Below are 16,930 nucleotides of genomic sequence, written 5' to 3' on the forward strand. Positions count from 1 at the left end.
GGACTGACAAATACTAGAGTATTTAACTCATTCCTTTAGTGAACATCTATGAAGAGCCAGGAACTCTTCTAAGTATGGCGGATGGGGTGGGGGGACCCAGTCCTGAAGTTGAACCAAAAAAAATAAAGTTTCTTGATTAAACACTAGGGGAAGTTATGACCACCATTTAAGACTACTTTTGAGACTTCCCTAGTGGTCCAGTGGTTAAGATTCCACCTTCCAATGCAGGGGACACGGGTTCGATCCCTGTTTGGGGAACTAAGATCCCATCTGCTGCAGGGCAATTAAGCTGGCACGCAAATATTGACCCCACACACCACAACCAGAGAGCCCACATGCTGCCACTACAGAGGCTGCGCGCTCTGGAGCCCACGCGCCACAACTAGAGAGAAGCCCACGCACTGCAGAGGAGGATGCGTGCCACAACTGAGACCCAATGCAGCCATAAATAAATAAATAAATAGTTTTAAAAAGGGGGCCTTCAAGATAGCGGAGGAGTAAGACATGGAGATCACCTTCCTCCCCACAAATACATCAAAACTACATCTACATGTGGAACAACTCCTACAGAACACCTACTGAATGCTGGCAGAAGACCTCAGACCTCCCAAAAGGCAAGAAACACCCCACGTACCTGGGTAGGGCAAAAGAAAAAAGAAAAAACAGAGACAAAGAATAGGGACAGGACCTGCACCTTGGGGAGGGAGCTGTGAAGGAGGAAAGGTTTCCACACACTAGGAAGCCCCTTCGCGGGCGGAGACTGCGGGTGGCAGAGGGGGGAAGCTTCGGAGCCGCGGAGGAGAGCACAGCAACGGGTGCGGAGGGCAAAGCGGAGAGATTCCCGCACAGAGGATCGGTGCCAACCAGCGCTCACCAGCCCAAGGGGCTTGTCTGCTTACCCACCGGGGCGGGCGGGGCCTGGGAGCTGAGGCTCGGGCTTCAGAGGTCAGATCCCAGGGAGAGGACTGGGGTTGGCTGCGTGAACACAGCCTGAAGGGGCTAGTGCACCACAGCTAGCTGGGAGGGAGTCCGGGAAAAACTCTGGATCTGCCTAAGAGGCAGGAGACCATTGTTTCAGGGTGCACGAGGAGAAGGGATTCAGAGCACTGCCTAAACGAGCTCCAGAGACGGGCACGAGCCGCGGCTATCAGCACGGACCCCAGAGACGGGCATGAGACTCTAAGGCTGCTGCTGCCGCCACCAAGAAGCCTGTGTGCGAGCACAGGTCACTATCCACACATCCCCTCCCGTGAGCCTGTGCCGCCCACCACTGCCAGGGTCCCGTGATCCAGGGACAACTTCCATGGGACAGCACACGGCGCGCCTCAGGATGGTGCAACATCCCGCCGGCCTCTGCCGCCACAGGCTCGCCCCGCATTCCGTACCCCTCCACTCCTCCCCGAGTGAGCCAGAGCCCCCAGATCAGCTGCTCCTTTAACCCCGTCCTGTCTGAGCAAAGAACAGACGCCCTCAGGTGACCTACACACAGAGGCGGGTCCAAATCCAAAGCTGAACCCCGTGAGCTGTGCGAACAAAGAAGAGAAAGGGAAATCTCTCCATGCAGCCTCAGGAGCAGTGGATTAAATCTCTACAATCAACTTGATGAACCCTGCATCTGTGGAATACATGAATAGACAATGAATCATCTCAAAATTGAGGTGGGGGACTTTGGGAGCAACTGTAGACTTAGGGTTTGCTTTCTGCATCTAATTTGTTTCTGGTTTTATGTTTATCTTAGTTTAGTATTTAGAGCTTGTTATCATTGGTAGATTTGTTTATTGATTTGGTTGCTCTCTTCCTTTTTAAATTTTTTTATATATATATTTTTTCCTTTTTCTCTTTTTGTGAGTGTGTATGTGTATGCCTCTTTGTGTGATTTTGTCTGTATAGCTTTGCTTTTGCCATTTCTCCTATGGTTCAGACTGTCCGTTTTGGGGGTTTTTTTTTAGTATAGTTTTTAGCGTTCGTTATCATTGGTGGATTTGTTTTTTGGTTTGGCTGCTCTCTTCTTTCTTTCTCTTTCCTTTTTTTTTATTACTTTTTTACTTGATTTTGATTTTATATTTTTATTTTTTTGTGGTGTGTGGGCCTCTCACTGTTGTGGCCTCTCCCATTGCAGAGCACAGGCTCCGGACACACAGGCCCAGCAGCCATGGCTCACGGGCCCAGCCGCTCCGCAGCATGTGGGATCTTCCCAGACCGGGGCATGAACCCATATCCCCTGCATCGGCAGGCAGACTCTCAACCACTGCGCCACCAGGGAAGCCCTATTACTTTTTTATTTTTAATAATTCTTTTCTATTTTAACAACTTTATTTTATTCTTTCTTTCCCTTTATTTTTCTTTTCTGTCCTTCTTTCTTTCTTTTCCTTCCTTCTTTCTTTCCCTCCCTCCCTCCCTCCCTTCCTTCCTTCCTTCCTTCCTCTTTTCTCCCTTTTCTTCTGAGCCATGTGGCTGACAGGGTCTTGGTGTTCTGGCCAGGTGTCAGGCCTGAGCCTCTGAAGTGGGAGAGCTGAGTTTAGGACATTGGTCCACCAGAGACCTCCCGGCCCCAAGTAATATCAAACAGCGAAAGATCTCCCAGAGATCTCCATCTCACGCTAAGACCCAGCTCCACTCAACGACCAGCAAGTCACAATGCTGGACACCCTATGCCACACAACTAGCAAGAAAGGAACACAAACCCACCCATTAGCAGAGAGGTTGCCTAAAATCATAATAAGTTCATAGACACCCCAAAAAACACCACCAGACATGGTCCTGCCCACCATAAAGACAAGATCCAACTCACCCACCAGAACACAGGCACCAGTCCCCTCCACCAGGAAGACTACACAACCCACTTAACCAACCTTTGGTGTCTGCCTGGGAGCAGACACCAAAAACAACAGGACCTACGAACCTGCCACCTGCTAAACAGAGACCCCAAACAGAGTAAGTTAAGCAAAATGAGAAGATAGAGAAATACACAGCAGGTGAAGGAGCAACGTAAAAACCCACCAGACCAAACAAATGGAGAGGAAATAGGCAGTCTACCTGAAAAAGAATTCAGAGTAATGATTGTAAAGATGATCAAAAATCTTGGAAATAGAATGGACAAAATACAAGAAACGTTTAACAAGGACCTAGAAGAACTAAAGAGCAAACAAACCATGATGAACAACAAAATAAATGAAATTTAAAATTCTCTAGAAGGAATCAATAGCAGAATAACTGAGGCAGAAGAAGGGAAAAGTGACTTGGAATATAAAATAGTGGAATTAACTACTGCAGAGCAGAATGAAGAAAAAAGAAAAAAAAGAATGAAAAGAATTGAGGACAGTCTTAGAGACCTCTGGGACAGCATTACATGTACCAACATTTGAATTAAAGGGGTCCTAGAAGAAGAAGAGGAAAAGAAAGGGACTGAGAAAATATTTGAAGAGATTATAGTAGAAAACTTCCCTAATATGGGAAAGGAAATAGTCAATCAAGTCCAGGAAGCACAGAAAGTCCCATACAGGAAAAATCCAAGGAGAAACACACCAAGACACATATTAATCAAACTATCAAAAATTAAATACAAAGAAAAAATATTAAAAGCAGCAAGGGAAAAACAACAAATAACATACAAGGGACTCCCCCCCCATAAGGTCAACAGCTGATCATTCAGCAGAAACTCTGCAAGCCAGAAGGGAGTGACAAGACATACTTAAAGTGATGAAAGGAAAAAACCTACAACCAAGATTGCTCTACCCAGCAAGGATGTCATTCAGATTTGATGGACAAATTAAAACCTTTACAGACAACAAAAGTTAAGAGAATTCAGCACCACCAAACCAGCTCTACAACAAATGCTAAAGGAACTTCTCTAAGTGGGAAACACAAGAGAAGAAAAGGACCTACAAAAACAAACTCAAAACAATTAAAAAAATAGTAATAGGAACATACATATCGATAACTACCTTAAAGGTAAATGGATTAAATGCTCCAACCAAAAGACATAGACTGGCTGAATGGATACAAAAACAAGACCCATACATATGCTGTCTACAAGAGACCCACTTTAGACCTAGAGACACATACAGACTGAAAGTGAGGGGATGGAAAAAGATATTCCAGCAAATGGAAATCAAAAGAAATCTGGAGTAGCAATTCTCATATCAGACAAAATAGACTTTAAAATAAAGACTATTACAAGAGACAAAGAAGGACATTACATACTAATCAAGGGATCAATCCAAGACACAATTGTAAATATTTATGCACCCAGCATAGGAGCACCTCAATGCATAAGGCAAATGCTAACAGCCATAAAAGGGGAAATCGACAGTAACACAATCACAGTAGGGGACTTTTAACACCCCACTTTCACCAATGGACAGATCATCCAAAATGAAAATAAATAAGGAAACACAAGCTTTAAATGATACATTAAACAAGATGGACTTAATTGATATTTATAGGACATTCCATCCAAAAACAGCAGAATACACTTTCTTCTTAAGTGCTCATGGAACATTCTCCAGGATAGATCATATCTTCGGTCACAAATCAAGCCTTGGTAAATTTAAGAAAACTGAAATCGTATCAAGTATCTTTTCCGACCACAACGCTATGAGATTAGATATCAATTACAGGAAAAAGTCTCTACAAAATACAAACACGTGGAGGCTAAACAATACACTACTAAATAACCAAGAGCTCACTGAAGAAATCAAAGAGGAAATCAAAAAATACCTAGAAACAAATGACAATGAAAACATGACGACCCAAAACCTATGGGATGCAGCAAAAGCAGTTCTAAGAGTGAAGTTTATAGCAATACAATCCTACCTCAAGAAACAAGAAAAACCTCAAATAAACAACCTAACCTTACACCTAAAGGAATTAGAGAAATAAGAACAAAAAACCCCCAAAGTTAGCAGAAGGAAAGAAATCATAAAGATCAGATCAGAAATAAATGAAAAAGAAATGAAGGAAATGATAGCAAAGATCAATAAAACTAAAAGCTGGTTCTGTGAGAAGATAAACAAAATTGATTAACCATTAGCCAGACTCATCAAGAACAAAGGGAGAATACTCAAATCAATAGATTAAAAATGAAAAAGGAGAAGTAACAACTGACACTGCAGAAATACAAAGAACCATGAGAGATTACTACAAGCAACTCTATGCCAATAAAATGGACAACCTCAATGAAATAGACAAATTCTTAGAAAATCACAACCTTCCGGGACTGAACCAGGAAGAAATAGAAAATATAAACAGACCAATCACAAACATTAAAATGAAACTGCGATTAAAAATCTTCCAACAGGGGCTTCCCTGGTGGCACAGTGGTTGAGAGTCCGCCTGCCGATACAGGGGACACGGGTTGGTGCCCCGGTCCGGGAAGATCCCACATGCTGTGGGGCGGCTAGGCCCGTGAGCCATGGCCGCTGAGCCTGCACATCCAGAGCCTGTGCTCTGCAATGGGAGAGGCCACAACAGTGAGAGGCCCGCATACCGCAAAAAAAAAAAAAAAAAGAAGAAGAAAAATCTTCCAACAAACAAAAGCCCAGGACCACATGGCTTCACAGGCGAACTCTAACAAACATTTAGAGAAGAGCTAACACCTATCCTTCTCAAACTCTTCCAAAATATAGCAGAGGAGGAACACTCCCAAACTCATTCTACGAGGCCACCATCACCCTGATACCAAAACCAGACAAAGATGTCACAAAAAAAGAAAACTACAGGCCAATATCACTGATGAACATAGATGCAAAAATCCTCAACAAAATACCAGCAAAAAGAATCCAACAGCGCATTAAAAGGATCATACACCATGAGCAACTGGGGTTTATCCCAGGAATGCAAGGATTCTTCAATATACAGAAATCAATCAATGTGATAAGCCATATTAACAAACTGAAGGAGAAAAACCATATGATCAACTCAATAGATGCAGGAAAAGCTTTCGACAAAATTCCATAGCCGTTTATGATAAAACCCCTCCAGAAAGTAGGCATAGAGGGAACTTACCTCAACATAATAAAGGCCATATATGAGAAACCCCCAGCCAACATCGTTCTTAATGGTGAAAAACTGAAACCATTTCCTCTAAGATCAGGAACAAGACAAGGTTGCCCATTCTCACCGCTACTATTCAACATAGTTTTGGAAGTTCTAGCCACAGCAATCAGAGAAGAAAAAGAAATAAAAGGAACCCAAATCGGAAAAGAAGAAGTAAAGCTGTCACTGTTTGCAGATGACATGATACTATACATAGAGAATCCTAAAGATGCTACCAGAAAACTACTAGAGCTAATCAATGAATTTGGTAAAGTAGCAGGATACAAAATTGATGCACAGAAGTCTCTTGCATTCCTATACACTAATGATGAAAAGTCTGAAAGAGAAATTAAGGAAACACTCCCATTTACCACTGCAACAAAAAGAATAAAATATCTAGGAATAAACCTACCTAGGGAGACAAAAGACCTGTATGCAGAAAATTATAAGACACTGATGAAAGAAATTAAAGATGATATAAGGAGATGGAGTGATATAGCATGTTCTTGGATTGGAAGAATCAACATTGTGAAAATGACTATACTACCCAAAGCAATCTACAGATTAATTGCAATCCCTATCAAACTACCAGTGACATTTTTCACAGAACTAGAACAAAAAATTTCACAATGTGTATGGAAACACAAAAGACCCCGAATAGCCAAAGCAATCTTGAGAATGAAAAATGGAGCTGGAGGAATCAGACTCGGTGACTTCAGACTACAGTACAAAGCTACAGTAATCAAGACAGTATGGTACTGGCACAAAAACAGAAATATAGATCAATGAACAGGATAGAAAACCCAGAGATAAACCCACGCACATACGGTCACCTTATCTTTGATAAAGGAGGCAAGAATATACAATGGAGAAAAGACAGCCTCTTCAATAAGTGGTGCTGGGAAAACTGGACAGCTACATGTAAAAGTATGAAATTAGAATACTCCCTAACAGCATACACAAAAATAAACTCAAAATGGATTAAAGACCTAAACGTAAGGCCAGACACTATGAAACTCTTAGAGGAAAGCACAAGCAGAACACTCCATGACATAAATCACAGCAAGATCCTTTTTGACCCACCTCCTAGAGAAATGGAAATAAAAACAAAAATAAACAAATGTGACCTAATGAAACTTAAAAGCTTTTGCACAGCAAAGGAAACCATAAACAAGATGAAAAGACAGCCCTAAGAATGGGAGAAAATCTTTACAAATGAAGCAGCTGACAAAGGATTAATCTCCAAAATATACAAGCAGCTCATGCAGCTCAATATCAAAAAAACAAACAGCCGAATCAAAAAATGGGCAGAAGACCTAAATAGACATTTCTCCAAAGAAGATATACAGATTGCCAACAATCACATGAAAGGATGCTCAACATCACTAATCATTAGAGAAATGCAAATCAAAACTACAATGAGGTGTCACTCCACACCAGTCAGAATGGTCATCATATAAAAATCTACAAACAATAAATGCCAGAGAGGGTGTGGAAAAAAGGGAACCCTCTTGCACTGTTGGTGGGAATATAAATTGATACAGCCACTATGGAGAACAGTATATAGGTCCCTCAAAAAATTAAAAATAGAACTACCATACAACACAGCAATCCCACTACTGGGCATATACCCTGAGAAAACCATAATTCAAAAAGAGTCATGTACCACAATGTTCATTGCAGTGCTATTTACAATAGCCAGGACATGGAAGCAACCTAAGTGTCCACCAACAGATGAACGGATAAAGAAGATGTGGCACATATATACAATGGAATATTACTCAGCCATAAAAAGAAACGAAATTGAGTTATTTGCAGTGAGGTGGATGGACCTAGAGACTGTCATACAGAGTGAAGTAAGTCAGAAAGAGAAAATCCAATACCATATGCTAAGATATATATATATATGGAATCTTAAAAAAAATGGTTCTGAAGAACCTAGGGGCAGGACAGGAATAAATACACAGACTTAGAGAATGGACTTGAGGACATGGGGAATGGGAAAGGTAAGCTGGAACGAAGTGAGAGAGTGGCATGGACATATATACACTACCAAATGTAAAATAGATAGCTAGTGGGAAGCAGCTGCATAGCACAGGGAGATCAGCTCGGTGCTTTTTGTCCACTTAGAGGGGTGGGAGAGGGAGGGTTGGAGCGAGATGCAAGAGGGAGGAGATATGGGGATATATGTATATGTATAGCTGATTCACTTTGTTATACAGCAGAAACTAACACACCATTGTAAAGCAATTATACTCCAAAAAAGATGTTAAAAAATATATTAAAAAAAAACAAGGGATTACAATTAATCCTCTAAAGGACACATGTATGTTATTGTTAAAAATAAAATAAAATTACTTTTAATGCTATAACTTCATGACTATATTGTTATCTTTGTTGCTGCCATATCTTCCATATTTTGTTAGCAGTAAACATTGTTAAAAAGTAAAGAAGTTTGTGAACATGTTTCAGAGAAATTGAAAACTTATGCTCTACAATCTGAGAGGAAAGGAATAAAGAAAGGAGGCAATTCAAAGAGAAAAAGGTAAAATCGAAAGGGCCGAGGGTAAGAGGAACCGATGTCCAAAAAGCTAGTCTGAGACCAAACTACGGTCATGGAAATCCCAATGCAACAGTTTTTGTGTCCCAAACAACACTTTGCCTTCTGAAGCCTCTTCACAGTGGGACAGTTTAGTTGCACAACTTGCAAGGTTCACACCAATGGGCAGTAATTTGTAGCTCTTTATTTCATTGACTGTTCTCTACCAACTCATCCAATGAAAGGCAATTCAACCTGAGAGGAGAACCCAGCTCTCCCTGACTCCAGGCTGCCTGTGGAGACCAGGACCAAACTCCTAAGGAAGTAACATGGATAATATACAATGTGTCATGAGGAGTAGCTCTGCTTTAGTACCCATTACTCAAGATTCATAAAAAGTTGCTCCTAAATGAATACCAACAGAGCAATAGAATTTTCACTGATCCACCACCGCCTTCACCCAGTGACCAGTCAGGAGAGGGGTGGTCCCCAGGTTAAGGCTATGGTAACAGACAAAATTTTTAGAAGTATGGAGACCCCTGCTGTGCCAGGCATTGCCCTTCTCATCACTAGAAGTCTGGGGGATCTGGGGAGGAGGCCAGGGCAGCCAGGGGCCACTCAACGGGCTCAGGGTAGCAGCTATTCATCAGCTAGTATGGAACAATTTTGTATTATTAACCAGTAGGAGATAAACACCAACTCTGTGTTAAGGGCCTTAGAATAGGGGTTGGCAGACTTTTCCTGTAAAGAGCAAGATTGTAAATATTTTGGCTTTTGTGGGTCATATAATTTCTGTCATAACTACTCAACTCTACCACTGTAGTGCAAAAGCAGCCAGAGACAACACATAAATGAGTAAGTGCCTGGGTATGTTCCAGTGTAACTACAAAAACAGGTGGCCGGACAGATATAGCCCATGGGCCATAGCAGAGCTCACCGTCCCACAGAGCAATCAAATCTTCAACCACAACCTCATTAGCACAGTCTTACCAACTGATTTAATGAGTTGCCGATGACTCTTACGTGCATATTTGATCTTTACAGACCCCAAGGGACCGAGTCAAGGGACTCAGCAGTCAAGGGGCTGCTGGACTGAGTCAGCACACAAATTAAGATACTCACCCAGAAAAGTCTGTAGTGAGAATGCCATAGTGGAAGATGTATATTCGGCTGATGTGGCATATCGTAAGGTAGCCCATTGCTACAAAAAAGGAGTATCTGGAACCAAAAACACAGAGGATCAGATTGTTGCGCACCCACTCAATCAACTTTCTCTTCTTTCTCTCCCTCACCCTCCACATGCAATTAGTCACAGAGTCCTATGTGGTCCATCTCCATCCCAGCCCATCCCCTCTCCTCACTTTCACACCCACTGCTCTGAGCCCTTCATCTTTTCTCACCTGGACCACTGCAGTAGTTCTCAACTATGGCAGTGTAATGGAATCACCTGGGGAGCACCGGGCCCCACCCCCCAGATACCCTGATTTCATTGGGATGGGGTGCACCTAGCAGGTATAATTCCAACGTGCAGCCAGAGCTGGGAACCGCTGGCCTGTAAGGTCCTTCACTCAGATTCTCCTCTTCACAAACCATCCTGTTTACACAACGATCTTCCTAAAATACAAACCATCATCATACGGCCAACCACTCCCTTCCCAAAACAATTTGTTCTCTTGGCTTTCATTCTCCCTGTTTCCTTCCCAGCTCTCTGGTCAATTCTTCCAAGGCTCTTGCTCAGCTCGTCTTCCTCAATCTACTCCTTAGGTGTTAGCATTCCCAGTGCTCTGCTTAGGACCCTCCCTACTGATGCCTGAGGCTTCAATTACCACCTACTCATGTTCACTCCCTGGCCTCCTTCAGAGACTGGTCCTGACCATCCTATAGTATAAACCCCCAATGCACACACACACACACACACACACACACACGCCATTCAGAACATTCATCAACTTGTACATATAAAGACAGGTGATAATCTGATGAACTACAGTCTCCGTTACAAGCCTGAAAGCTCCATGAAAGCAAGGATGGCCATGTGTGTTTCATTCACCACTGTGTGCTGAGTGAACCTACTGTGTGTTGAGTGAACAAACAATAAATGAATGTTACTGGTCTTAAAAGTCTCCAGTGGATCCCACTATCTAATCACTTTAAAACTCCTGAACACAGCATCCAAGGTGATTCGCATGCTAAGCTCTACCTTTCCTTCTGGACTCATCTCCAGCCATGTTCCATGTCCACCCTGTGTTAAACCACAGGGGACTGCTCCCTTTCCACAACTACATCCTGCATTTTCAGGCCAGGAATCTTTCTCCTTCCTCTGCCTGCAACTCCTTGCTCCCTCCCCTATGGTCTATCTGGAAACTAACTATCAGATAAGGCTCAGCTCCAATGTCACCTGGCATAGTCTTGTTCTATCCATCCCACCCCCACTCCCAACACAATTCACTGCTCCACTGCCTGTATTTCTCTAGTGCTACATGCTAACATATATAATTATAATGTTAAAATCATATGTATGGATCTGTTTCCCCATCTCTGAGCTTTCATTTTTCTCCATCTCAGGAAAAAAATCTGTATCCTATAGAGTTGTCCTAGAAAGAATATATTAGCAATAATAATAGGAAATATTAAATGTAATAGTATATTAAGTGATATACTAAATAAGAGTCTATATATCAAAATAATGAAACATAATATATTTACGAGTGCTCAGCCTAGCACCTGGCACCAAGCAAGTACTCCAAAATTGGTAACTGCATCACCAAGTTCCCACATGAGGCCTTCCATCCCAGGAGATATTATATTCTGTTCCAGTTGGGTCATATGAGGTAAGTGACTACCTGTGATCTCTGCCCAACAGAGTGGCTTGGGAAGGAAACAGAAATGGTACCCCAAGAACTCTCTAGATAAATCCTGAATAACAACAATCAGTCCTGAAATGGGTTAGTTCCACATAGCTGCAAATATTAACTGTCCCCTCCTATTCCCAGCTATGCATAGGACAGGGCTCATAACTTGGTGAAAGGAAGAGGAAAACAATTCACAAAGAACCCAGAAATCCTGGTCTTGAAGAGACCTTAAGCTCAAACCACCACAAACCCTACATTTCGTAGGCAGGAAACCTGACATGCAAAGAAGCTGCCTGGCTTTTCCAAACCCACACTGCTGGAAAGAGCCAGGTTTCCTGACTCTAGCTTCGTGTTCTTTCCCAGCGGCAATAGGAAACAACTTCCATCCATGGGGGAATGTGAACCACTCCCTATTTCTGCAGTATTGGCAACCACACAAGCAAAGAAAGAGGGGAAGAACTTGTTCTGGCATTTTTTCTTTTCGGTCTTATGACATGGCTCTCTGCTACCACAACATGATTTTGGGGAAACTGTCAGAGCCTGTCTGTAAAGTCTCTGCCAAAGCTGGAAGATTCCACTCCTGGCCGGAGACTAACACAGAGGACCTGGAAATGCAGCCTGACCCTCTGCAAAACAGACTGCACCTCACCAACGTCACACAAGTGTGGGGAAAGCTGACAAATTACAACTGGTAAGGTAGCTGGAAATGTGCTCTAGAGATGCAACAACACTTTTATAAATCATTTAATTGCTTCCAACATCAAGTGCAGGAAAAGCCAGGCATCTTTACCTCCCAGTGAAAAAAGCATTTTATCATAATATGAAGCATTTCCAAAACCCATTCGTACCAAATTATAGAAATACGGATTTCCTATTTCCCTTCTGAAGGAATGACTCTATCCCCTTCAAGGAGGGCACTTAGAAGAGAGATGATTAGAATTCAAATTTCCAGAGCTCCTTTAAATACAAAGTTGAATGACTATCCAAGTTAAAAGCAGGCAAAAATATTGTCCCTTACAAATCAGAAATTTATTGGAAGTAATTACAAGATTATACACTCAAAAATTAAATTACAGTGCTTTTAAGAAGGAAAACGATTGTGCTAATAGTCTTATTAATCAAAGAACTTTCCGAGGCTGAAATAAGGCATCTGCTTTTTAAGAGGAGCCATCAGAAAGGAAGCCATAGAAGGGTGAAGCTCTTTTCAAGTATATTCAGTCATTCCATAAATATTTATTGAGCCTTTATTTGTGCCAGGTATTGTTCTAGGCTCTGAGGCTATAACAGTGAACAGGAGAGAAAAGTCTTTGTTCCCACAGAGCTTCCATTCCAGTGTTACTGAGGCTGAATTAATTCTGAGGTTTCAGAAAGACCATGGGAAACAGAGACAGTGCAAAACAGCTCTTCCAGGTATCTCCCTGGATTGTTCAAGCGTGTAGCCTTCAAGGGAGAATTAAATTACTTCTGCACTTTGAAGTCAAAATAGCATAGTAAGAATATTTCTTCCTTTTTTTTTTTTTTTTTTTTTGCGGTATGTGGGCCTCTCACTGTTGTGGCCTCTCCCGTTGCGGAGCACAGGCTCCGGACACGCAGGCTCAGCGGCCATGGCTCACGGGCCCAGCCGCTCCGCGGCACATGGGATCCTTCCGGAATGGGGCACGAACCTGTGTCCCCTGCATCGGCAGGCGGACTCCCAACCACCGCGCCACCAGGGAAGCCCTCTTCCTTTTTTTTAAACACTTATTGGACATATGTAAAGTATACAAAATTTTGACCTATTTCATACTCAGAAAACCTCAGCCAAGTTCAAGATAACAGACATATCCATCACCCCCCAGGTTGCTTCATGCCTCTTGTGGTTCCTTTCACATCTCCCTGAGCCATCTCACCCCTGGTTACCTCTGATCTGATTTCTGTCACTACAGATTAGCTTGCATTTTTGAGAACAGAATTTGTGGGTCCTTCTTCATTCAGCATGTGGATTTTGAGATTCATCCATGGCACTGTGTGTAGCAATCATTCATTCTTTTCTATTGCTGAGCAGTATTCCATAGTCTGACCATCTGGGTTGCTTCCAGGTTGGTGCTATCACACATGAGGCTGCCTAATTCTGACAAACTCTCTTTCACCTGAGTCCCAATTCACATCACACTTTTTTTTTCCCGTAAAGCTTTCTCTGAAGACTCCCAGCATTTAAGGTTTCCCATCCCTCCTTTCTGATATCCCAGAGCACTTAGGATACGCCACATGTGGCAGATGGGGAGGGCATCCCTTCATCCTAGAAATATATTCCAAAGATCATGAAAAGCCTCACCTTGCATTGCTCATTCCCAGGGTCTTACCTGTGAATATTGGATGCGCTTGCAGTGACCATGATTCCATAGCACATTAACACCAGCACAAAAAGATGCACAGAGTACCTGTAGGCCATCATGGGGAGGAAAGAGAAACACAGAATTTATTTCATATGAACATACCTCTTGGCCACTCATACTGCACCTCCACCTCCACTCCCACAAAAAAGCAAGTGATCAGTTACCCCATGTTTATGTAGGAGGAAATAAATGAAGTATTTTTGTTCTATGTAATTAAGATACTGTAGGACACTAGGAAGACATGACATAGTCTGCCAACTGCAGTGAAGAGAGTTCTTTCTTTCAATTTTAAAGTATCAAGACCACAACTGAGCTGCCCCAGATACCAAAATACTCATCATCCTTTCTCAAATTTTCATTGAAGGAGGAAGAGCCATAATCTACTACCTTGAACAAAGTCACAAATTCCCTTAAGCTGTACTTCTAGAAATGTTCATTCCTCAAGAAGTACCCCTCCCAGGGGATTTGTCCAGCTTTCCTAGTAGAGAACGTCTTAGACCACAGGCTTTCTCTGTTAAAGAATGACACATGCCCTAACACCAGCACGAAAACTATTGTTCTACTCTAAATGCAGGATTAACACCAGTATCTCTAGCAGTGATGCAAGAAAAACACCAATATCTACAACAGTTAGGAAAGGTCCCTCGTTGGGAAAATTAAACCTTAGAACATTCCATTTACATGACCCACGGTGAGATCAGCAGAAGTCTAATTTTAAGAAAAATTCACTGAATTGATTTCTAATAGAGTCCGTTTACTCCTTCCAGTTTCTTACAGTAAATGGAAATTTCTCAACATCCCCAACATTTTACAATACGAGTAAATACCTTTTTTTTTTCTTAGTGCCTGGGAAATGCCAAGAATATCGCTACAAAACCACATGATAAATATTAGAATTCAGGAGGCTCATACTCACCAGCCAAAACAAAAGATGACAAAATAGATGCCAAAAATGGTGGCAAATGCATGTCGGACATCAGGACTGGTTTTACCAGGACTCAAGTAGCTGCGGAACCAGAAAGCAGCAAACAAAGCAAAGAGCTGGCATGCCACAAAATTCACCTGTATGGGAAAAAGAAGAGAGAATCGAGACTTTTACTGTTTGGCCTGTTTGTGAGTTTTCCCTACTTCTTTCAGATTCTACGTCAAGGTGCGTCTCAGACTTGGATGTTTTCCTCGGTAGAGCATTTGTTTGGAGGAGGTGCGAGAGATTGAAAAGATAACCATACCCTCATCTGGTATAAGAAGTGACAAACCCAAAACTTTCTTCTCCAATCTCTGAGACTAGCCAAAGCTGCTTTCCCACCAACAAACCAGAGACTTTCTATTGGAAGGGGCCTTATCAGACTGTGAGATCACTTTGCTGGGTGTCTTCCCCTCCCCCACCACCCAGCATTATGTTCTTCTCGAGATGCAGATGAATCAAATCCATGAGGCTTCCCTCATTGGTACCTCAGAAAACAAATGCTTCTCCAAAACAATCATCAGCTGTTTTCTGAGTCTAATTTTTCCCATTTTAAATGAACATGAAATAAGCAAGAACATTGCTCAAATCCAAGGTGCACCACTAAAGACCCACAAAGTAAGAACCAGCCCTGCATTGAACTTTCAACACCAAAACTATCCAGTTATGCAAAACAGTCACCACATCTCCTTAGAAAAATCTCAGTGATCTCTCTCTCAAAAATATTTTACCTAAAAGGAACTATAAAATAATTCCCCAATACCCTTAGAAAAGATCAGCTGATTTAACACAAAACCAAAATACATTAAGTGGTTTAACCATTAATTAACATTGGAAAAGCAGTTTAAGCTTTTCAGAGTATTCAGAATGAAAACTTTGGTATCAATTTGCTTTTAGAACGGATGGAGGATATGAGTATCTGAATAAACCCTCAACTTCAGCCTCGACAGTTTTTCATGCTACAAAAAACTGTGGCTGTTAGTGAAATTCATCAGGGTTATGCTCCAAGGTAGGGCTGGAAGTAGCCAATGTCAGCTCCACCCAAGCTCATTTGTTTTCCCAATAACAAGAATACTTTAAACTCCTACTAATTCATAGAAAATAACACTTTCAGAGAATTTCTTGTTTTTAAAATTGACTGTGCTGAGTTTCCCCTGTATTTGGAGATCACCCTTCACCAGTCTTTCCAAAAACTTATTCCTACTACTGCTCATGCTCAATTTCTACCTTGAAAGACAGGAGGTGAACTGGGATCCTATCCTGCACGATGTGGCCATATCTCTCTTTTTTTTTTTTTTTTTTTTTTTTTTCCATTTTTTTTTATTAGTTTCTGCTTTATAACAAAGTGAATCAGTCATACATATACATCTGTTCCCACATCCCCTCCCTCATGCATCTCCCTCCCTCCCACCCTCCCTATCCCTCCCCTCCAGGCAGTCACAAAGCACCGAGCTGATCTCCCTGTGCTCTGCGGCTGCTTCCCACTGTCTATCTAGCCTACGTTTGGTAGTGTATATATGTCCATGCCTCTCTTTCGCTTTGTCACAGCTTACCCTTCCCCCTCCCCATATCCTCAAGTCCATTCTCAAGTAGGTCTGTGTCTTTATTCCCGTTTTACCCCTAGGTTCTTCATGACATTTTTTTTTTCTTATATTCCATATATATGTGTTAGCATACGGTATTTGTCTTTCTCTTTCTGACTTACTTCACTCTGTATGACAGACTCTAGGTCTATCCACCTCATTACAAATAGCTCAGTTTCGTTTCTTTTTATGGCTGAGTAATATTCCATTGTATATATGTGCCACATCTTCTTTATCCATTCATCCGATGATGGACACTTAGGTTGTTTCCAGCTCCGGGCTATTGTGAATAGAGCTGCAATGAACATTTTGGTACATGTCTCTTTTTGAATTATGGTTTTCTCAGGGTATATGCCTAGTAGTGGGATTGCTGGATCATATGGTAGTTCTATTTTTAGTTTTTTAAGGAACCTCCATACTGTTCTCCATAGTGGCTGTACCAATTCACATTCCCACCAGCAGTGCAAGAGTGTTCCCTTTTCTCCACACCCTCTCCAGCATTTATTGTTTCTAGATTTCTTGATGATGGCCATTCTGACTGGTGTGAGATGATATCTCATTGTAGTTTTGATTTGCATTTC

The 16,930-nt window shown here is 42.0% G+C and overlaps 1 protein-coding gene across 2 annotated transcripts in view; it reads right to left on the reverse strand.

The window, feature by feature from the left end:
* The window catches only part of MBOAT1 (membrane bound O-acyltransferase domain containing 1), a 129,516-nt gene that overhangs the window by 44,786 nt on the left and 67,800 nt on the right, over nt 1-16,930 (reverse strand). For both annotated transcript variants that reach the window (XM_060109583.1, XM_060109582.1), the window contains exons 2-4: nt 14,719-14,864; nt 13,770-13,847; nt 9,698-9,793 (exon numbers count right to left, since the gene is read on the reverse strand). In XM_060109583.1, the coding sequence (XP_059965566.1) occupies nt 9,698-9,793; nt 13,770-13,847; nt 14,719-14,864 (320 nt within the window). The remainder of the gene's footprint in view (nt 1-9,697; nt 9,794-13,769; nt 13,848-14,718; nt 14,865-16,930) is intronic.

Source organism: Mesoplodon densirostris, chromosome 10 (genome assembly GCF_025265405.1).
Source record: "Mesoplodon densirostris isolate mMesDen1 chromosome 10, mMesDen1 primary haplotype, whole genome shotgun sequence".
NCBI classification, from domain to species: Eukaryota; Metazoa; Chordata; class Mammalia; order Artiodactyla; family Ziphiidae; genus Mesoplodon; species Mesoplodon densirostris.